We start from the raw sequence: 22,055 nt of genomic DNA, 5'->3' as shown, positions 1-22,055 counted from the left end.
GCTACAGATGTCCTTGCTAATCCAACATGGGGTTTGCTTCTCCTGTTAGATCAGACAACTGCTGGTTACGGAATATAAATCTCATTTCCTGCTCCCAGAGTGAGGGTAACTTTGTGACAGCTTGTCTCAGACTGTTCACATGTTGAAGTGTAACACTGTTTCACCAATCCCTGTTTGTTCAACATCCTTGAACAAAGATCAATATAAAAATGACCCTGGCTTTTCCTGTTTAACTTCAAGTTTATCAGTTTAACCTCAATGCTTACAGCTGAGCCCTGGGTGGGGGCTACTGCCCTCTGGTGGACTATCATTGCAATGCTCTTCACCTTTCTTGCTCAGTCGTTCATTGCTCAGTCGAACCCCAAGGACTGTAGCACGCCAGGCCTCCCTGTCCTTCACCAACTCCCAGAGTTTGCTCAAACTCATGTCCATTGAGTCAGTGATGCCATTCAACCATCTCATCCTCTGTCGTCCCCTCTCCTCCTGCCTTCAATCTTTCCCAGCATCAGGGTCTCTTCTAATGAGTCAGCTCTTCGTATCATTATGATCTGGTGAATCCAGCTCCTTCTGCCTGAAGCCAAAAATACCCCTATAGCCCTCTCTACCACGACGTGTTGTTGCTCAAGTTGCTGGCCCTGGGCAGCTCCTTATTATGCATAAATATGCAAAGCAGATTTGCTGGGCCTGGGCTACTTAATTCAAATGAAGGCGCCTGTCCTGTCTCTTCGTGGCTATCATGGAGGGCGTAGCTTTGGTGTGTGTAGGCAACTGCTAAGCTCAAACACCAGGCCCCTGCCTCAGCCCTGGACGCCTCATCATCCCGTTTCAAGTGGAGACGACCTGACAATATTTCCTGCGGAAACTGCTGTGGGGGTGAGGGCTGCGGGAGGTTAAACCACTTTCTGTGGTTTAATATCTTACAAAACTGCTTTCTTCTTTGAGTACAGTTAAAACAAGCTCTCACTGAAGTGAAAGTCGCTCAAGTCATATCCAACTCTTTGCGACCCCATGGACTATCCAGTCCATGGCATTCTCCAGGCCAGAATACTGGAGTGGGTAGCCTATCCCTTCTCCAGTGGGTCTTCCCGTCCCAGAAATTGAACCAGGGTCTCCTGCACTGGCAGATTCCTTACCAACTGAGCTATCAGGGAAGCTCTTACTAGCGCTAAACATTTGAATTTTCCCCTAAGTTTTTACAGAATTACTATATCCAATATCCTTAGTGAGTGAAGGATCACCTAGAAAGGCTGGAGGTGGAGAATTTGGGGAAGGGGACCACAGAAGGTCAGAGACCCCTGACAATGAGATTCTAATGTTGGTGAAGAAAAGTCACCTGTGAGCACAGGGGCTCGGTCCGGGGCGCTTTCTCAGCTACGTGGTGCGGGGGGCCTTGCCGGCTCGGCCAGCGGACCCCGCCTGTCCAGACTCTCCTGTGGCTCAGATCACGTGGCCCAGCAGACTTGACCTTACTGTGACCACAGGAAGGAACTCACGGGGAAAAGTGTGGTTTGACACAGAAAACAGGAAATGGAATACTACACCCCCCCCTTTGCCAAATGACCTCAGCATGTACACTGAGTGTCTTGTTTCAGAAGGACACTCACAGGCGTGAAGGCACCCTGGGGACCAGCCATGCCCCGCCCTCACTGTGTTGGGTGTGCCAAGACAACGATGCCCACTGCTGCTTCCGGGGCCATCACTCAGGGCCCAGCCCGCTGTCCAAGGCCTCAAGGGCGAGGCAGGGTCTCCTACGTGCCCAGGGCTTCCCTCTTGCGCTGTTGATGAGCCCAGGCCCCCAACTCACGGTCCCCAGCTGTGCAGCCCGCGGTGCACACACAGCCTACACCCGCAGCCCCGCACGGCCCCTTGGAAGGTGGTGATGGGCACCCCGGGGCCCGCGCATCTCCTGTGTGGGAGTAACCCAGAAGCCTCGCATTTGACCAGCACCACCGAACCAGCAACAGGCTAGCTGCCAGCCTGTTGGCAAAGTAAAGGAAAATCCGTGGCCTGCAGCTGAGCACAAGGCCCAGGTCCGTGACTTTCTCTCTTTTAAACTGAATCTCCAGCTCGGTGCCCAGGGTGGAAACGTGGTGCTGACAGGCGGGAAGGACTCCAGCTCCCAAGCAGGCTGGAGGCTTCCTGCAGGGGCTGCGTGCGGAGAGCCTGGGGGGGCGGAAGGGGAAGGGGCCGGAGGACCTGGGCTGGAGAGGGGAGGCCCCTGGGGGTCTCTCAGCACCGGGGTGTCTGTCGCCAGGCCGGACCCTGGGGGCCAAGTCCCCGTGTTTTGAATGTGCTCTGCATTGTCACTGAATCACGGCTTTGCACAGCTTGCTGTGGGTATAAAGTTGAATTTTTCACACTCAACCGTAGAAGACCATAGCAGTGTAATGAGATGGTTTGGAAATGGATTTTCATGGGCTCTGGACTCTAATTGTTTGGGGGAAATCCATCAGTGGATTCTAAAGCGCCACAGAAGTCTAGGGAGCACTCCTAGGAACTCAAGGGTGTTACTTGTCTGGGGCCACAGCTTGAAGCTTCGAAAACCTTCGCTGCTTTCTTGACGCAGCATCTTTTTCTGCCTTTCGCCTTAATTACAAAGCAAGTAACAATTATCTGAACATATTAAGGGATGATAACTTAAGAGCTCATGAAACAAAAATAAACAAAAATAAGGGTGCAGAAATCTTTCCAATGTTCTACTTTTCACAAGGCAACTCATTTAAAACTTCAAATAATGGAAAACAAGCTGAAAACATCTAAACTGTGGCATCTGACTTTTTGAGTCATTGCTTCCTGCTTTCATGCTTTAGTTTATAGGCTATTTTGGGAACATTTTGGTTTACAGAAAAATCGAGTGGAGTTTAAAGTAAGGAGCTCACGTGTAGCTTTTCACTGCTCCTCCCAGCTCCCCAGCTGCTCACATCCTCATGGACGTGGTACATCTGTCACAACTGATGAACCAATAATCACCACATCGAAAATGAATGCCACACAACTTTTCATACACTTTAATTGAGCCCTGGGAAAACTGCTAAACCACATGTGGCTAAAGGCGAAAGTTTTTAATGAAATGCCAAGTGAATAAAAGCTTTCATGGAAGGATTATAGGATTAAAAAAGAAAAATGTATAAAGCTTTCTTTTTGTTTAGGTGTGTTAGAAAGAAAGGGTGATGATATAATCTATGAGAAAGGAGGTGAAGAGATACAGTGGAGCAGAGACTCTCTCTTCAGTAAGGGTGTGGGGAAAACTGCACAGCTACATGTAAAAGAATGAAATTATTAATAGAACATTACCTAACGCCACACACAAATACGAACTCAAAATGCATTAAACACCTAAATGCAAGACCAGACACTATAAACCTCTTAGAGGAAAATATAGGCAGAACACTCTGTGACATAAATATCAGCAATATCTTTTTTGATCCACCTTCTACAGTAATGAAAATAAAAACAAAATAAACAAATGGGACCTAATCAAACTTAAAAGCTTTTGAACAGCTAAGAAGTCATAAAACAAAAAGACAACCCACAGAATGGGGTTGGGAGAAAATATTTGCAAACAAAGTGACCGACAAGAGATTAATCTCCAGAATATACCGACAGCTCATGCAGCTCGATATAAAAAAAAACAAACCCAATCAAAAAAAATGCACAGAAGATCGAAATAGAGATTTCTCCAAAGAAGACATAAGGAGGACCAAAAAGCGCATGAAAAGAAGCTCAGCATCACTCATTTATCAGAGAAATGCAAATCAAAACCACAATGAGGTATCACCTCACACCTGTCAGAATAGCGATCATCAAAAATTCAACAACCAACCCGGGAGAGGGTGTGTAATAAAGGGAACCCTCCTGCACTGTTGACAGGAATGTAAACTGGCACAGCTACTACGGAGAACAGTATGGAGGCTCCTCTAAAAACTAAAAATTGAATTACCATATGACCTAGCAATCCCACTCCTGGACATATATTCAGAGAAAACCATAATTTGAAAATATACATGTAACCCAATATTCACTGCAGCACTATTAAAATAGCCAAGACATGGAAGCAGTCTAAATGCCTGTCAACAGACACATGGGTAAGTAAGATGTAGCACATACACAGCGCAACATCACTCAGTCATTAAAAGAACGAAGTAACGCCGTCTGCAGCAACATGGATGCCCCTGGAGAATGACGTCGGACAAAGACAAGTGTCATATGATCCTGCTTACATGTGGAATCTAAAAAAACGGTGGAAATGAACTTATTTACAAAACAGAAAGAGAGTCACAGATGGAGAAAAGAAACTTATGGTTACCAGAAACATAATGGGGGAGGGGTAAACTGGGAGACTGGACTTGATATACGCACACTACTACAATCAAAGCGGATAATAAGGACCCACCGTCTAGCACGGGGAACTCTACACAGTACTCTGCCATGACCTCTAACAGAATGGACTCCAAAGAGGACATACGTGCATATGCGTAACTGATTCACTTTGCTGTACGCAGAAACTAACGCTACATTGCCAGTCAACTATACTCCAGATAAAAATTAATCTTGGAAGAAGAGAAAGCAGCAGGGTGAGTGAAGGCTGAAGCAGCAGGTCTGGGTGCTCATTTAGAAGCGGCGTCTCACAACTGAAGACGCTCGCACCCTGCTCGTTCTCAGGTGAGCTGCAGGGATCCGTACCGGGCCGGCTTCTCCGTCAGCCCCTCGCCCAGAACCCCCGAACCTCAGCAGGGGTTCTCATCCCCGCACAGCCCGCGACCCGCGCACCCGGCCGGAGGCGCTCCGCCCGCCGCGCGGACTCACCTGGGGACGCGGGGAGGCCGGCGGGCGGCCTGGGAAGCTCAGGCAGCGCTGTCGGCGCTCCCGGGGGCCCGTGGGCCGGGGGTGCCAGGCGGAGCTCCGGGGGGCCGGCAGGTGGAGGCCCCGGTCGCAGCGCGGACGGCGAGGGGCCGCCTTTCGGGCCTCGGCCTCCCCGCGCGGAGCCGCGGACCCGCCCGCGCCCTGCCCGCCGCTGCTCCTGCCCCTCCAGGGAACCTAAAACGAGCACCGACTAAGTACCGCCAGATTGATTCGTTTGAAACTCGTTTTAATCTGTGCCATTTTCGCGTACATTTGAAACCTGTTGCCTTAATAAACGTCCGATTCTTTTCAGCGGATAGAGGAGCTGACGCTGTTCCAACAAATAAATGTATATCCTGAGGGGAAGGGTGCAGTTTTCTGGATAAAACTCTTTGGTCTATATAAAGATTCTGAGTTTAAAAATCACACGAGGATTCACTCCAATGAAAAGTAAACATTCCTTTTCTCGAAAAATTTAATTGCAGAACTATTTACAGGAGGTGAACATCAGCAGTACAGAAATCAGGTGAGAGAGGCATTATCCTAGAAGAAGTCAGGAAAGAGTGAAAAAAGAGTCAGGAGAGAAAAGAACCCAAGGAACACAATCCTTCAATGCCCTGAAGTGATGACCAACATCTGATCAGAACTTATCCACAAAAAGGAAGAGAGCGTGGTGTGGACTGCGCCCTGTACATTCAGAGTAGGTGTCCTGCATGCTACTGAAGAGAACTTATCAAAAGAACCAGAAAAGCATGAGAAAGAGAATTCCTAAAATAGTTTAACTCCAGGGAAGAGTGATTCTGTACAGATGCAGAATATTTGGCGCTCCGTGGTTGATATGATTCCATATGTATATATATCTATATATATATTTATATACTTTTTTTTAAAACGTTAACTAAAACAGCTAGTTTCCTGGTTCTAACATCCCTTGAATTTCTGTAGGAGGCATTTCCTTTGGTCCTTAGGCCACAGCTGGGTGTTTTGGCACGTGACGTGGGGGGTGGGCGTGTGGACTGCTCTCCGGGCAGGGAGGACCCGTACGGAGGGGACAGCATTTGGAAATCAGAGTTCGAAAGTAGCCTGGGGTTCACTACTGGCGAGGGGAAACTTTTAGAATTTGGTAAGCCAGGTGTAAAGTGAAGGGAGAGAGACGGACGTGCTGAGCCCTTTAAAGTGATGCGATCATGGCAAAGCGACGGGCGGGGCCGTGGGGGCGGGGCGGGGCGGTGACCGAAGGGCAGGGGCGTGGCCTCCAGGAGGGGGCGCCACAAACGGCCTCGGGGTCCCTGCTTCCCTGTTGCCGCACAGGCCGACCCCTCGTCTCGTCCGCTGGACAGACGGGACCGTGTACACACACTGCAGAGACCGGTCCTTCCTCGCTGAGGACGGGAAAGCGCGCGTTTCCAAGGCTTTCAGGTTCGGAATAAGCACCCATGATGAAGAGTCACATAAAATCTAAGAAAGTAGGGAGGTAAACCCCTGTTGTTTCTCTCTGTCTGTGTGTATACAAAATCTTTTAAAAAGTAGTGTTGTGGTAGGTAACTAACATTTCCCCTGCAGGGAAGTCAGCTCCAAGAGTTCAGATTGAAACTTGAAATAATTCTTTTTAACGCTGGATCAGAACGCCGGGGTTAGGACAGCAACCGGGAAAATCACGGGGATTTCGCGATGCTTAAAGGTGAAAAGATGGCGGCTGCTCGGAGCGCTCTCCCGGACCACCTGGCCTTCTCCGAGGCACAGAGGGCTCAGGACGCGCGGCCAGGGCCGGGCGAGGCGGTGGCGCCCTCACTGGCCTCCGGCGATTCCGGTCAGGACGTCTAATTCCGTCCCTGGCACGGTCCCACATGCTGTTTTCTGCTTCCAAATTATTTTTTCTTTGTCGCTTTCCTGTTTCACTTAAGACCTTGTCATTTCCCCTGAGATGCAGGTGTGCCCAAGCAATGGTGATAACACAGTCTCATTCTGGGGGGTGCCTGGCCCTTGTTCAGGGAAACATTCAGAAACGCTTGCTGTCCAAGCCGGAGAAAAGGGAGAAAGGTCCCCTCAGGGCTCTCTCCACTTCCAGGCCCTCTAGAAGCTCGTGATCGCCTCCTGCTGGGCCCAGACAGCCTTCCCAGGAGGGGACCGCTGAGCCTGGTACTCAGGATCTGACTGGATTCCACATGCATCCCACACAGAGCAGGTGGGACCCGCTTTATCAAGAATGGGGACACTTTCACAACCAGCTCAGAAGATGTCAGGGCCATCAGTCTTTCACAGAATGTCAGTGAGGGCGACAGGAACAGGAGAGACGGGAACACAGGGTCAAGACAAGTTGTGGATGATGTAGGAACAGAAGCCAGGCTGCTCGGCCAGCCGACTGGAGATTCCCAGGTTTCTCTTTCGACTGCAGGACCCTCTGCAGCCACTCTGTGCTAAAGGGCACTTCCGCAAGTGTGAAAGGGCACCTCTCCCAGCATCGTGTCCACTGCCCACATTTACTGCAACTCTCAACGGAGTAAAGTGACAAGGTGGAGCTCTTGCTGTGAAGGCGCAGGGCTCTGATGTGACCCCGTGCCACGCGTGGAGGACAGACAGTGCAGGGGAGGCTGACAGGGCCACGCCCGTTGCTCTAGCCCCGGTGGTGAGAATGTTCCGCTAACCAGCAGCAGCTATAGTCTCGGTCACTTATATTTGAGGTTTTCTATTTTATTTTCGAATTTTGGAACAGTGTCTTTAACCAAAACTTTCAAACAAGTGTAAACAAATATGCAGATTAAAACAAAGGAGACTCTCAAGGTGTTCCAAGCGGCTGGTGTTTGAAAACCAGTGTCTCCAACTACCTGATTCATATGTTAAATATGCAAAAAAAAGAAAAAAAATTCAGCAGTTCAGGCTTTGAGAAGAAAGGAAGTGCCTGAGAAACATGTGGGGTTAAAGGCGTGTGTGGAGCCATCTGGTTGACGTTGGGGCATGTGGCAGGAAGGTGCCGCTTCTCAGAACGGCAGGAGGCCCACGTCCCACGCCCTCCGCGGGCCGACCCGTCGGGGCCACCTTTCTGCACCCTCGGTGGGACACGCCCCTGCCCCGTGGCCAAGGTTTGCAGGGCCTCCATTCCCCTGGACTGGGCGCTGGCAACTGATTCCAGACTGCACGTGGGGCCTTCGGGAGTGGACAGGAGTCTGGAGGAGCTGAGGTTCTCCAGCCAAAGCAGCTCAAGCCTTGGCTGGGTCTCCCGGGATGCTCCTCGGAGCGCTCACGGTCCCTGTGACTGGATCCAGGTACTGCTTAGGGCAGAGGGTTTCTCGCAGGGCCTTCCCCTTTCTCCCTCTTCCTATTCGCCACCGGATGCTTCGGCCCAAACCAGGCAGCTGCTCCAAACAGCTGTCCTCGGTGCCCCTGCAGGCACTTGGACTGGATGTCTGCGCCATGCCTTTCCTTCCCAGGAAAGTCCATCCTGGACCTGGCTGAAGAACTGCGTGAAAGTGCAATGTGGGGTCTTCCAGTGAAGGTGATGGAGAGGTGACTGCCCCATGCAGACTTGGGAAGGGTTGAACAGGAACACAGACCCCCAAAGAAACATCCCAGCCCCACATCTGTGGGCCCTGGATCGTGCTGTCTTCTGGCCATAAATTTGGTCACTTCTATCTCTAGGCATCAGCAGGGACAGTCTCTACTTGCAAGGTCACTGACTTGGTGGTTATTTTTCTTTAAAGAGGAAATCGTCAATGTAGCCTGATCTTTTTTCCTAATCATACACTTTCCTATTTAATGCTGGACGTCTTTAGTATCGACTTTGAGGTGAATACATCAACAACATTTCCTTTGAAACAAAAATGTAATTTTTTGGTATCATACCACAGTTCAACTCTTCATCCCCCATTCTAGGATGGTCCCATCAATTTGCTGAGAAACAATGGTAACAACTGTCACTAACAACCGCTCTCATGTTAAAGATAACTATAACCATTGAAGATGTATGAGATGAATTACATTGAAAGCGCACTTGTGAACAAGTGAGACTTGCCTTTTCTGGGTTTTGTTAAACACTAGGACCCTGTTTATCATACTTGTGTTCTGATTTGGAAAGTCACGCAGGGCCGTCAGCACGGCAACAGCAACGTGTTGGTCGTGAGGAAAATGGTTCTAAAGGGCACCTGGTTATGATGGTTACAGGTGTTATCTCCAGGGAAGGGAAGTGTGTGATCACAGAGAACGTGGCACTTCCTTTCCATCACAAATGTGCCTAGAATGCGGTGTGGTATCATTTTCAACCAGATTCTCAATCCTGAAGATCATCTTTTGCTAAATTGCATCCAGGATGTGATGAAATGGTCACAGAGTAGCTATGTGCTCTGTGTCTGTAGGAGTGACTGTAAGAGTTCGTGTGATGCAGGAACACAAGTATTATAAACAGTTTTATTTCTCTTTACATGTACAACGTGTAAACATGGCTTATTGTCTGCCTTTCATGACGGGATGTCACCACGAGAACGGCTGTATTGCACTTGGTCGTGTCCCACACACGGTGACACTCATCAGACGCCGCCGCACGCACACTGCCCCTCCCCCCACAACCTTCTTTGGAAAAACGTGGATCAAGTAGGGGATCGGACACGCTCCCCACCTCCAACCAACAACCGACGTCAAATTTAGTTTAGGTGAATCTGCTCACCTACGGATGGTTCAGGTCAAGATTTTGGAGGGGGGTTAAAATTAAAAAAAAAGAGTATACAAAACATAAAAACATTAATTCAAATTCAGTGAGTATTTTTAAGTCAGGATCAGAGAATCTGGGATCTAGAATGATTGTTGTCTAATCTTATAGTTGGTTGATAGCCATTTTGTACAAGTTCAAGGAAATGAGATAAAACCCATCAGCTTCCAGGTGAGGCACACCTGAGGAGGCTGCAAGCACATATGCATTTTACATCTCCCCTTGTCAGGGAGTCACACCCAATTTCCTGTGGTTATTTCTAGAGAGCTGTTCGTCTTAATAACACATCATGTTTAAAGTCTAAAATGCTAATGCTTGCAAATACATTTGTCTTTAACAGAGTATACTAAATATAGGAAGAAGCATCATTATTGTATACTACTCAGGATTTAGGTATTTATTTAGGTAGAAAAAAATGCTTAGAATACTCTGGGGAAATAGGGCTCATTTATAGAAGAATATTTCAGGGATTTTTTTTTTTTTTGCATTTTTCAAGGATATACATTCGTACTGATTTTTGCTTCCAAATATATTTTAAGGCTGTTTGGTAAAATATATACCAGATATGAGGTTCCATTTACAGGGTTTTGTTCTTACAGGGACTTCTTAACTACTCAGCTTTAAAAAAGTAAAACTGTGAAGCTACACATGCTTTGCTATCACCTGCGCTCCTACGAACCCCGTGCTTCATGGAATGTGGACTATGAGGAAAAGAAACGCTGCAGGCGGCAGGCGCCTGCCTGTGCAAGGACGTCACCGGAGCTCTCACGCGCGAGGTGTGGAGGGCGGTGTGTCTTAAAGTGCGAGTCAAACAGGAAAACAAAGTGCTACTGAGGGGGGTCTGTGCTGCTGGGCTGGGGGCCCGCACTCCCGGGCACACGGCGTCCCACGGAAACGCTGTGGCCCCTGCTTTTACCTGGAGTCACAGCGAGGACTCTAGTCTGGGGTCAAGTGGGTAAGTCCACGGGCGCTTCCTTTGAGGTGGTGTCTCAACAGACACACAACCATCCAGTTGGAACAATGGTCCCGGCATCTAAATTTAACGAGATGAATGGAAAACCTTCCATTAGAGACCTTCCTATTTTTCTCTGTGCCAATCAGAATCATGAAAACAAGTTACTTTTCTGAAAGTCCACAGCTGGAAATCACAATGTGACCTTCTTTTTTTTTTTTTTTTTTGTCATGTCGAAAACAGGCAAGAAATATATTCTGGACTTCACCTGTACTGCATAGGACAAAAGAATTCTGGAAAAATACAATGTAAACCACATTTCTTCTTTACCATTTAAACTGAGATATACTTACCACACACATTCATATTTCTTAAACTTTTTACAGCATTACAACTGTCATTTTAAACAAGCAAACTTTTTTTGTTTTGTTTTGTTTTTTAAGGATACCCTGGAAAGTCAACTGATAGAGCATTTGAGAATATATATACATCTATTAAAAAAAAATCACATGGAGCATAAAGGGTGAAACTTAAAGACAGAACTGTGGGTGATAGTTTAAGTTACAAAGGGATAAAAAATAAACGACTCTTTTATCTGATTAAGGACAACCGTGTTCTCTTTCTACCCCTGCTACAGAAGAGTCAGCCTCTCTTAAGACTCTGTTTCCGTCTGTCTCTCCCTGTGTGGACGGATATTCAGCTGACTTCTGGCCGTGGAGATGCTGTGCTGAGTTTGGGAGCGCAGAGGTGGACTTCCACCCCAGGTTTCCAGAGAAGCGCGAGGCGGGGAGCTTGGTGGCTGCAGAGACGATTCCTCATCACCATGGACTTGGCACAGGAACCATGTGAGGGGTCGCCGGGTTCAGGGCACAGGGACCCCAGGCCGCGGGGTGGGGGTCTTCCTTTCTTGCACTCAAGCTGTAGCACCTTCTCTTGGGGTATCTAATGCCTTGAGAGTGCTGAGACACACCCTTTCACAGTTGTTTGTTATTCTCGCCTCTAATATCACACGATTTATAAAAATATAAATAAGAAAGTGTGAACTGGGTTCCATCTCGAGCGGTTTCCTCGACCCCCTCTGGGAGCAGAGGGGTGCGTCAGGGGTCCCCATGCCGCTCCGGCCCGGGGGTGGGCATCCGAGCTGTCTGGGAGAAGTCGCTGTGGCCGCGAGCTCGGACGTCCTGGCGCTCCAGGGTGTTTATGGCACAAACATGACGGCGGGGCGGACTCACTGGAGGAATGAGACTGGAGTGACGAGGGGATGGCGCTTGGCACGGCTAAGGCCCCGCCCTAGAGCCGCGTCTGGGCCTCGGGGATGTAGATCTCGATGCTGTCGGCCCGCTCGCTGGCAGAGCTCTGGCGGAAGGACGCCGCCCTCTTGGCCGCCGCCAGCCGCCTCCGCGCCTCCTGCCGCTGTCTGTCCGGCAGGTCCAGAGATTTCTCTCTGGTGATGGGGAGTTTCCCTCTGGGGGGCTTCTTTGGTATTGGAGGGGGGACCTTTCTTTCTTCCTGAAAAGCATCACAAGTCAAGAGTGGGGGTCAGAGCAGCCTGGCGCTCCCCACCGCCCACCCCCGCCCACCCCTGCGGGGCTGCGCCCTACCCGCCAGGCTCCCGGGGCAGGAAGCCTCTGTGCACGTGGGCCTGGTCCTGGCACCGTTCTGACCCTGCTGCTGGCTGAACGCTCCCTCACAAACGCACACCCGCTCACCTTCACGGGGGCCTGCGCGATGCCACAGACCGCAAGGTCCGAGGAGGTGGAAGCCGCCTCAAGTCCTCTTGCCACGGGCCTCAGACCCCTCGACATAAACTACCTATGGGTTTTCACTTGCATAGGAATCGAATGCGATTAACTGGCTCTGACTCTCAGCTCGTGTTCTCCAACCACAACCCCAAGATCCCAGCACGCCTTTTCCAGAAAGAGAGAGGCTGCCCGATCCGGCAGCAAAGGAACCCCGGGAGCTGGCAAGCGCCCCGGGCGCAGGGGAGGCCTGCATCCCTCCTGCGCCCTCTGTCTGCTGGCTGGGCTCGCACACCGGACCTGCCCAGGCGGGAGGGACAGGCCACACGGAGTCCTTGCTGGAAATGGGCGCGGCCTTTTCTAAGCACATGCCCAGCTGCTGGGGGAAACCCTCATCTGTCCTTTTTCTTTCAGCCTCCAAAAAGACCCGAAGGCACCAGGGTGCGCAGGCCTGGCCACCATGGCGGGTTCAGGGGACACATGGCGGAACCCGAGGTCGGTCTTACTGTTTTTGGCAGGAGGATAACCTCAGTGTTTGGAACTTTGTCCTTAGGGCCAGAAGCAATGTCCTTCCGGACTTGATGGCAGGGGTCAGTTGGGGTAATTACTTTGCCAAGACTTCCAGCTGTTTCAGAATTTAACTCCTGCCCTGAGTGCAGGACTGTACTTGTCTCTGTGCACACCTTCGGGGCCTCTGAAACATGCGGCAGTGAGAAACCGGTCCTCCTGGGAGCCTCCACCCACACTTTGAGTCCAAACAGGCTCACAGCTGTCCTGGGGCTGGGGCGGGGGGGGCGGGGGACTTTTATGTATCTTCAGACTAGTTTAAAAGTTGGATTTTTAGTGGTTTCCTAGAATAACTTTTTCACTGGGAATCATTACTTATGATCGCCTTCATTCACACCCAAACCATAGACCTCCTGGACTTGCTCACGCACAATCTGGTCGTTTGCACGCCCCTCCGCCCCCTGTCTGCAGTGACAAGGGCTTCGTCAGCACCAGCGATCGAGCGATGGTCTCTAGCCTGGACTACGGGAGGCACATTTTAGGGAAAAAGAATGATGATGGTTTGCGTGTTAATTATCCAGATGTACACCCTCAGCTACACGTTAAACTTCCCTGTCCCAAAGTATCTCGGATCAATTTTCTTTGTCATTTTGATTGACAATGCCTGTCTAAGAAAATCAGATTATGACTCTGGAGAACTTCTCTAAGATGCGTCAGGAAGTCAATGTCTTTATAGCGAATTCACACCTATTTCTCAGCCTTCGAGAAAATGATACCTAAAGGGAAGAGCTGAAATGACAGGTCAAACTTAATGGGCATTTTCAGCCTATCTCAGGGCCAGCTCTACAGGAAGTGTACATCCTTGAATTGTTCAGTGAAGTTTACAGTGTTTTTGTCTCCACAGGTGTCCCTGTAAGCAACCTGAAGCCTCCTGTGGGAACTACCACAGTGCAGTCCACACAGAGGGTGGGGGTGACGGTAATAACTCAGAGGATGGGCCCGACAGGAAACGTGACTGCGAGTTCATACGTGGGTTCTGTTGGTGTCTTCTCGGAACTGTCAGCAAGAAAGGGACTGACTGTGCGTGCTGATGACTCTAGCACCAGCCTGGTTGTGCACACACAGGTTTAGGTGTGGTAGCAGATCCTGTCCTGTTAACTGCAGACCGAGACACACATGGTAACGTGGTGCTTGGAGCGCGTGCAGGGATTGTGGGCAGGGATGGGGGTGGTGGGCTCTGTGTGGGGATGCAGCAGCGGCTTACCTTCCTCTCCGGGGACTCAACCACCTTCCAGTCGCTGAGCTTCAGCTGGTGCAACTCGTCGAACTTCATGCTGACGTCCTGAACGGACAGCTGCAGCATGTCCCAGTAGCCGGCCAGATCCTGGGAGGTGGGCCTGGGCATGGCGCTGGGGTCCTGCCAGACACATGCACAGTTAGAGCCACGGAGCCCCCTGGGCGGGGCAGGGGCAGGGGCTGCTCTTCCCAATGAAGCGGGTCCGGGAGAAGCCCCCGTAATTCAGAATTGGGTGCACATGCTCCTGAGGGCCCATGAGGCTCTGGTGACAGTTTACGTGAGTATTTGCTGACATTTAAAAAATCTGAGATGGAATTCCAGCTGAGCTATTTCAAATCCTAAAAGATGATGCTGTTAAAGGGCTGCACTCAATATGTCAGCAAATTTGGAAAACTCAGCAGTGGCCACAGGACTGGAAAATGTGTTTTCATTCCAACCCCCAAAAAGGGCAATGTCAAAGAATGTTCATACTACTGCACAATTGCACTCATTTCACATACTAGCAAAGTAATGCTCAAAATTCTCCAAGCTAGGTTTCAACAGTATGTGAACCAAGAACTTCTATATGTTCAAGCTGGATATAGAAAAGGCAGAGGAACCAGAGATCAAATTGACAACATCTTTTGGATCACAGAGAAAGCAAGAGAATTCCAGAAGAACATCTACTTCTGCTTCATTGACTATGCCAAAGTCTTTGCCTGTGTGGATCACAACAAATTGGAAAATTCTTCAAATGGGAATGCCATGACACCTTACCTGCCTCCTGAGAAATCTGTGTGCAGGTCAAGAAGCAACAGAAGTGGGCATGGAATAACAGTCTGGTTCAAAAGTCAGGAAAGGAGTACATCACAGCTGTATATTGTCACCCGCTTATTTAACTTATATGCAGAATATATTAAGAGAAATGCTGGGCTGGATGAAGTACAAGCTGGAATCAAGATTGCTAGGGGAAATATCAATAACCTCAGATATGCAGATGACACCACCCTTATGGCAGAAAGTGAAGAAGAACTAAAGAGCCTCTTGATGAAAGTGAAAGGGGAGAGTGAAAAAGCTGGTTTAAAACTCAACATTCAAAAAACTAAGATCACGGCATCCAGTCCCATCACTTCATGGCAAATAGATGGGGAAACAAGGGAAATAGTGACAGACTTTATTTTTGGGGGCTCCAAAATCACTGCAGATGGTGGCTACAGCCTTGATATTAAAAGACCCTTGCTCCTTGAAAGAAAAGCTATACTAACCTAGACAGCATATTAAAAAGCAGAGGCATGCCTTTGCCAACAAAGGTCCATCTAGTGAAAGTTATGGTATTTCCAGTATCATGTATGGATGTGAGAGTTGGACTATAAAGAAAGCTGAGCACTGAAGAATTGATGCTTTTGAACTGTGGTGTTGGAGAAGGCTCTTGAGAGTCCCTTGGACTGTGAGGAGATCCAACCAGTCCATTCTAAAGAAGATCAGTCCTGAATTCCTGTCCATCAGTCCTGGAAGGACTGATGCTGAAGCTGAAGCTCCAATACTCTGGCAACCTGATGTGAAGAGCCAACTCATTAGAAAAGACCCTGATGCTGGGAAAGATTGAAGGCGGAAGAAGGGGACGACAGAGGACGAGATGGTTGGATGGCATCACTGACTCAATGGACATAAGTTTGAGCAAGCTCCGGGAAATGGTGAAGCACAGGGAAGCCTGGCGTGCTGCGGTCTGTGGGGTCTCTAAGAGTTGGACGTGACCGAGCAGTTGAACAACAGCAAACCTGAAAAGTCTGCATTCTGTGTGGCTCCAGTTGTAGGACATGCTGGAAAGGGCACAACTATGGAGGCAGGAAAAAGCTGAGAGATGGCCAGGGGCTGAGGGAGGACAAGGGGTGACCAGGGGGAGCACAGAGGATTCTCAGGGCCGTGAGACCGCTCTGCGTGTCACTGTCCTGGTGGACACATGTCATATATTTGTCTAAATCCACAGAGTGTCCAACACCAAGAGTGAGCCCCGATGGAAACCATGGACTCGCAGTGATGGTGATGGATTTGTGTGGGTTCACCAGTCATAACACACGGACCATCTGGTGGGGCTGGTGTGTGGCAACAGGGAGTATGTGGCATTTTCTCTATTTTTCACCCAGTTTTGCTGTGAATCTACAATGGCCCAAAAAAACGTCTATTAACGTGGTTGAAAAATGGGCAGAGGATCTGTCTTCCAAGGAAGACATAGAGATGGTCCCCGGGCACATGAAATGATGCTCGGCATCACGAATCATCAGAGAAATGCACAGCAAAACCACAGTGAGGTATCACCTTGCACCTGTCCCAGTGGCCATCATCAGACAAGAAGTAACAAGGTTTTGAGGATGCAGAGAGAAGGGAGCCCTTGTGTGCTGCTGGTGGGAACACAGATTGGTGTAGCCACTATGGAGAAGAGCATGGAGTATCCTCACAAAACTAAACATGCAGCTAGCACACAACCCAACGGTGCACTGCTGGGTATTATCTGAAGGAAACGACAGCACTAATTAAAAAAGACACACGCACTCCCATATTCATTGCAAAACTATTTACAATAGCCAAGACATGGAAGCAGCCAAAGTGTCCTTCAGCAGAGAGGATGCCACGCATATATATATATACTGAAATACTACTTCAGTATAACAAAGAATGAAATCTTGAAATCTGCAATAACATGTAAGTCAGACAGAAAAATGCTGTATGACTTCACTTGTATGTTGAACCTAAAAATCACATGTAAATCCATGGCTGATTCATATCAATGTATGACAAAACCCACTGGAAAAAAAAATAATAATAAAAAAAATAAATAAATAAAACACTCAAAAAAAAAAAACAAAAAAAAACAAAGGAACAAACATAAGAGATGGAAACAGAGTCATAGATACAGAGAACAAACAGGTGTTTGCAGAGGGGACTGGGGATGGGGGTGAGAAATAAGTTTGGGAGATAAGGAGGTACAGACTGCCATCTGCAAAATAAGAGTCATGGGAATGAAACGTACAGTGTGGGGAGTCCAAGAATAATTGTGTAGCCTCTTTGTATGGTGACATATTGTAACTAGACTTATTGTGTTGATCAGTTTGAAACATCAGATCACTATGCTGTGTATCAGGAACTAACATGGTGCTGCAATTCAAAAAACAAAGAAGCAAACTCATAGTAAAAGGGACCAGATTTGTGGTTACCAGAAGTAGGGGTGGGGTGGGAGGAGGGAGAATGCCATGAAGGTGGCCAAAGGTACAAACTTCCAATAACAGGATAAACCAATACTAGGAATGTGAGGTACAGCACGATAAATACAGTCAACACTGCTGTTCCTTGTGTACGAAAGCTGTTAAGAGAGTAAATCCTGAAGGCTCTCATCACAAGGAAAATTACATTTTTCCACTTCTTTGTGTACCCACAAGACGTGATGGATGTTCTCTAAGATTATGGTGACAATCATTTCATGATTGTATACCAGTCAGATCATGGTGCTGCACCCCTACATTTATCCAGTGCTGCATGTTAATTATATCTCAACACAACTGGGAGAAAATGCTTTCTTAGAACCTGGGGATGGTGGCGCCTGTGAAGGTTTTGATGCCTGGACAGTTCTGGCGGCCGGAGGCCCTCTGGTTCTGGATGCCTGTGGGGCTCCTGGGCAGGGTCTGTGGTGGTGCTGGATGTGGGGGGCACTGGGGAGGTGGGGCCTGTTTCCTTCTGTCCTCTGAGGGGTCTCAGCCCTGCTTCTGAAGGTCAGAGACACCCCACGTGTGCACCATGGATGCCGTTGCCCCGGCCTGGAGGGAGGGCTTGGCAGGTCAGGTTCCTGCCGAGTGGCGCATGGGCAGCCAAGGGTGGATGTGGCCCCTAGATGGGTTTGCTCCTGCACGCGCTTATCAGGGCACTGACCCATTCACGGGGCCCCACCCTGTGAGCTTCACCCCGCAGCCCCCTCCTGTCACCCCCCACCGGGGCCAGGACTCGACGTGTGGATGCTGGGGGACACAGACGTCCAGTCTTGGTTCCATGTCCACACCCACTAGGTCACTCTCTGGGCGCTGTCCATCCTGCCCGACGCAACCAGATGGCAGCTGTGCTGACCTGCCGGGAGGGGGTCAGAACCGCCGTCCAAGCCACTTGCACACAAAGCCCTCGTTTTCTGCTCAGAGTGAGAATTGCAACCCCGGGCGGCTGTTTACTGTGTGAGGACCTTCTCCACTGAGCCACCAGGGGGCGACCTGACAGGCAGGTGCAGGGTCCGGTCAGGGTCAGGGTCGGGTGGGGTCGGGTACAGAGTCAGGGCGACGTGCAGGGTCAGGGTCATGTCAGGGTCAGGCTCAGGGTCAGGCGCGGGAGGGCTCATCAGGTCGCCGGGCCTGGGTTGTCATGCACTCGCCTGAGTCTGAGCTCAGCCGCTGCTTGTGAAGGAAAACAGTGAAGGCCTTGCTCCGGGCTGTGCCTTGCAGGTGATGGGATTCGGGGGGACTAACAGGGGCTCCCTGGACGGCTGGGGCTGGCAGGGTGCTCCTCCCCCCAACAGCGGGTCCTGAGCTGCGTATCCTCCTCCTGGAGGACGAAGCCGGCACAGCAACCCCTCCTCCCCTCCCCACCCCCCACAGGGGCAGGTGTGAAGGGCCTGCGCGTGTCTGAGGATCACGTCGCCCAAGAGTGAACTCCGGGGTCACTGGGCCTCCGCTCTGGGCTCTGGGGGGCAGAGGCCATAGTCATGGTGGACCCCAGTATGGTCAGGGTCTTGCTCTGTGTCCTCTGCTTCTTTCTGGGAGGCATGGCTGTGTCTGTGTCCCCGGACACTCATGCACCCTGGTCTGTTTGTAAGCCTTGTCTGTCACATCGAGGTGGGCCAGGCCAGTCCCCTCCCCTGGCAAGTGTGCAGAGCCGTCCATCCCTGTTGACTGCACGCAGGGTCCCGGGGTGCTACCCGGCCCCAGCATGGGAGGTCCTGGGATGTGGGCTCAGATGCTCTGTTTTAGAACATTCTCTGGGAGCTGTGTGTCCTGAGAAGGGCTGAGGAGAGACCATGGTCTCATTCAAGTGCAGCGTTAGACCTGCGGTCTGTGTGTGACTCCGTCTCTCCCAGCTCTGGGGTTGCTGGGCCGCTGGCCCTACGGCCAGAGGGGTCCACCCGCTAGTGTCAAGGGCAGGCCCTTCCCGGAGTCCATCCTCAACAGCTAGTGGGTCTGACTCACTCCCTGGGGCCATTCCGTTGACTTAGAACTAGAGCTGCCGACGAGGACACTGTGGTTTTGATGAGCAGGGCCCTGCCGGCCCCTCTGCCGACGGTCCGCCCAGAGCCCAGCAACCTCCTCCAACGAGTGCTCCGGGGCTTTTGGTCCAACCCTACATGGAGGTCGCACGAAAAGGAATGCCAGACTTCCTACGGCCAACACAAAGTGCAATCTGACGTGTGTAAGAGGCGTCAAGGATAAGGCTGGATAATTCTCAGGTCTAATACCAGCTGCATCTGGCAGAGAAGACGTGCGTTGCTCACAGTTGGAAACTGTGCTGCATGGAGGTTCCTGAAGACACAGACAACCCACCCATCGGCTCAGCAGAACGGGGACCACGCCCCCTGGTGGCCTTGGTGAGTCCTCAGAGATGGCGATGGGGTGGGGCTGGGGCAGGGGGAGGGCAGGACACGCCTGGGGGACAGGAGAGCCGAGTGTTTCTACAGCTGCATGTTCCTTTCAGGGACCCTAAGCCTGCCTGTCCCCTGCTCTTAAATGTTGATTGTAACTTCACGTCAGAGGAGACCAGGTGCTAACGCTTTAAATCTCATGATGAACTGGAATGGGATTAATGGAAAATATTGGAGAAAACATTCTTTTTAATGATCCTGATGAAGCGGGATGAATTGGCAACTCTGACGTGCTAGGCTGCCTCCATGTGGAAGAACATGCTGCAAACTCACAGGTCTCCTTGTGAATTTAAGGACGGAGCAAAACAAGGTCGAGGCATTGTGAACTGCTGCTTGTGTGTTAATGAAAATGTTTGGTCTGAAAGAGGTCAGTGTACGGATTATAAATAAAAATACATAGAAGAGGTTGTAAAGTAGTGTGAATACCATTCAGCTATTACTCTTCAATGACTTTCTCCAAATAATTATTGTTTCTCCAAAATAATATCAAGTGAGTACTTTCTTTGGTCAGATAAGGAAAAGTATGTGTGTAATGATATGTATTTATATTTATTTATACATAATATTGTATATATGTAAGTATTCACATTAGAATATCTATATATGTGTATATAATATATATATATTTCCTTTGATTTTCAGGAAGATCAGAACCAAGTTTAGTGCCAACCGTATTTCCTAACTTAGTCCACAGTGTTTCAGTTCACTCCTGCTTGTAACATAAAGCCGGTACTGCTCCTGGAATCCCCTGCCAGTCTCTCTCAGCGTGGCTGCTTACGTGTTTCTATTGGAGTCACCTCCTGGTGCTGCGTTCACCGTGACATTCCCATGACAAGATTCACACTTGTCCCCCTGCCTGGGGTCCCCAGGGGCAGGCCGGTGGCCAAGGACACTCTCGTGGCTGGGGGCCCACCGCCCTCTGCCCACCGCACCCATCCCTTGTCCACAGCCGAGGCCTCTCTGCTTTGGGCCCTGGAGCTGGGTGCATCCCCGTCCTTCACCAGGCCGCGCTCCCGCAGCGGTCCTTCACAGCGGACAGGGCAGAGGTGAGGGCGGAAAGAGTGGACACCCGGCCTGCTGACCTGCACCCTAGGGTCTCGAGGGGGCACTCACCATGTTCTGCTGGCAGAGCCAGTAAAACTGCTGGAACTTCTGGGACATCAGCAGCTGGGCGCTCCCCACGGCGCTCCGGATCTTGCCGAGGACTGTGGACACACACAGGGTTAAGGGCGGGTCGGCGGGGGCCAGGAGAGGGGCACCACATGAGGCGGCCTTCCCGCAGCGGCTCCATGTCCTAGCGTGCGTGCGGTCGTGTCCAACCGCAGCCCCACGGACTGTGCCCCCCAGGCGCCTCTGTCCGTGGGATTCTCCAGGCAAAAACACTGGAGGGGGTCGCCATGCCCTCCTCCTGGGGATCTTCCCTACTCAGGGATCGAACCCTCATTTCCTGCATTGGCAGGTAGGTTCTTTACCACTGAGTCACCTGGGAAGCCATTATCCTCGGTCACCGGAGGTGAAAACTTTGAAATTACTGTGTGGAACGGTCACAGTTGAGCCATCTTTCCATCTGGTCCATCCTGATCCATGAAGGAAATTCAAAGATGACCAAATACTGACTGTCAGGACACCTCAGTGTGGGGGGGAAATTTACCTTTGAAAGGTCCTGCTAGCCCACCCAGCCCCTCGGGAGTAAGCTGGCTGTCAGGGACCCTGGCCCCTCACATCACCATGCTGACCCCTGGAAGCGTGCGTGAGGACGTCCTGCCTTTGGCACCTGGTGGCCAGCTCACCAGGGCTGTCAGGAGCAGCAAGGGTCAGTTTAATCTACGAAGGATCTCAAGTTGTAAGAACTTAATTAATCAAAGGGCACTTTAAAAAAGTAAGTAATACAGCTTTGTCACTGGAAAGGATTTAACCACTTACTGGATAGTTGTGATGACTTAGGGATTTGAACTGGGCAAAAGAAAGATTTCTGGCATGAAAATTTTGGGAAACCTCCCACCCACTCCCTCCAAGTGCCTCCTCACTTCCCATTATTCTGCCCCAATCCTGGCCTGTGTGAACATCATCATTATTTCAGAAATAACAGCTTTGGGAGACCCCAACTCCCATGAATCTCAGAGGCACTTAGGCATCTGGAGGCAAACGCTTCTGGCCTTTGTACCTGGGCCCTTGTCTCTGGGGTTCGGTCTAAGAGGCCATCCCCAGCTACTCCCCTCTGAGGGCAACTGTCTCCTCTCTTGAGTCCCCTTTAAGACCCGCACAACACAGATAACAACCAGCTACACAGAGCCCCTTACGTTCCATGTGGGGCCAGCTTGTCTCCAGCCCAGGGGAGTGGGGAGCCTTCCGAGACAAAGATCTTAGCTGGG

General features: G+C 50.4%; 1 protein-coding gene and 1 long non-coding RNA gene across 2 annotated transcripts in view; one reads left to right on the top strand and one right to left on the bottom strand.

Moving 5' to 3' along the window:
- Positions 1 to 4,379: 4,379 nt before the first annotated feature.
- Positions 4,380 to 11,529, top strand: LOC133050325 (uncharacterized). Its single transcript, XR_009691592.1, has 2 exons — positions 4,380 to 4,662; positions 11,131 to 11,529. It is a non-coding gene; the product is annotated as an uncharacterized LOC133050325 (long non-coding RNA).
- A 117-nt stretch (positions 11,530 to 11,646) lies between these two features.
- DLGAP2 (DLG associated protein 2) overlaps positions 11,647 to 22,055 on the bottom strand; it is a 629,281-nt gene continuing 618,872 nt past the window's right edge. Inside the window, exons 15-17 of the mRNA XM_061134978.1 lie at positions 20,797 to 20,888; positions 14,004 to 14,156; positions 11,647 to 12,002 (exon numbers count right to left, since the gene is read on the bottom strand). Coding sequence (XP_060990961.1) covers positions 11,784 to 12,002; positions 14,004 to 14,156; positions 20,797 to 20,888 — 464 coding nt within the window. The 3' untranslated portion in view covers positions 11,647 to 11,783. The remainder of the gene's footprint in view (positions 12,003 to 14,003; positions 14,157 to 20,796; positions 20,889 to 22,055) is intronic.

Source organism: Dama dama, chromosome 32 (assembly GCF_033118175.1).
Source record: "Dama dama isolate Ldn47 chromosome 32, ASM3311817v1, whole genome shotgun sequence".
Taxonomy (NCBI): domain Eukaryota; kingdom Metazoa; phylum Chordata; class Mammalia; order Artiodactyla; family Cervidae; genus Dama; species Dama dama.
The sequence above is the reverse complement of the archived record's forward strand: the minus strand, read 5'-3'. Positions and strand labels throughout refer to the sequence as shown.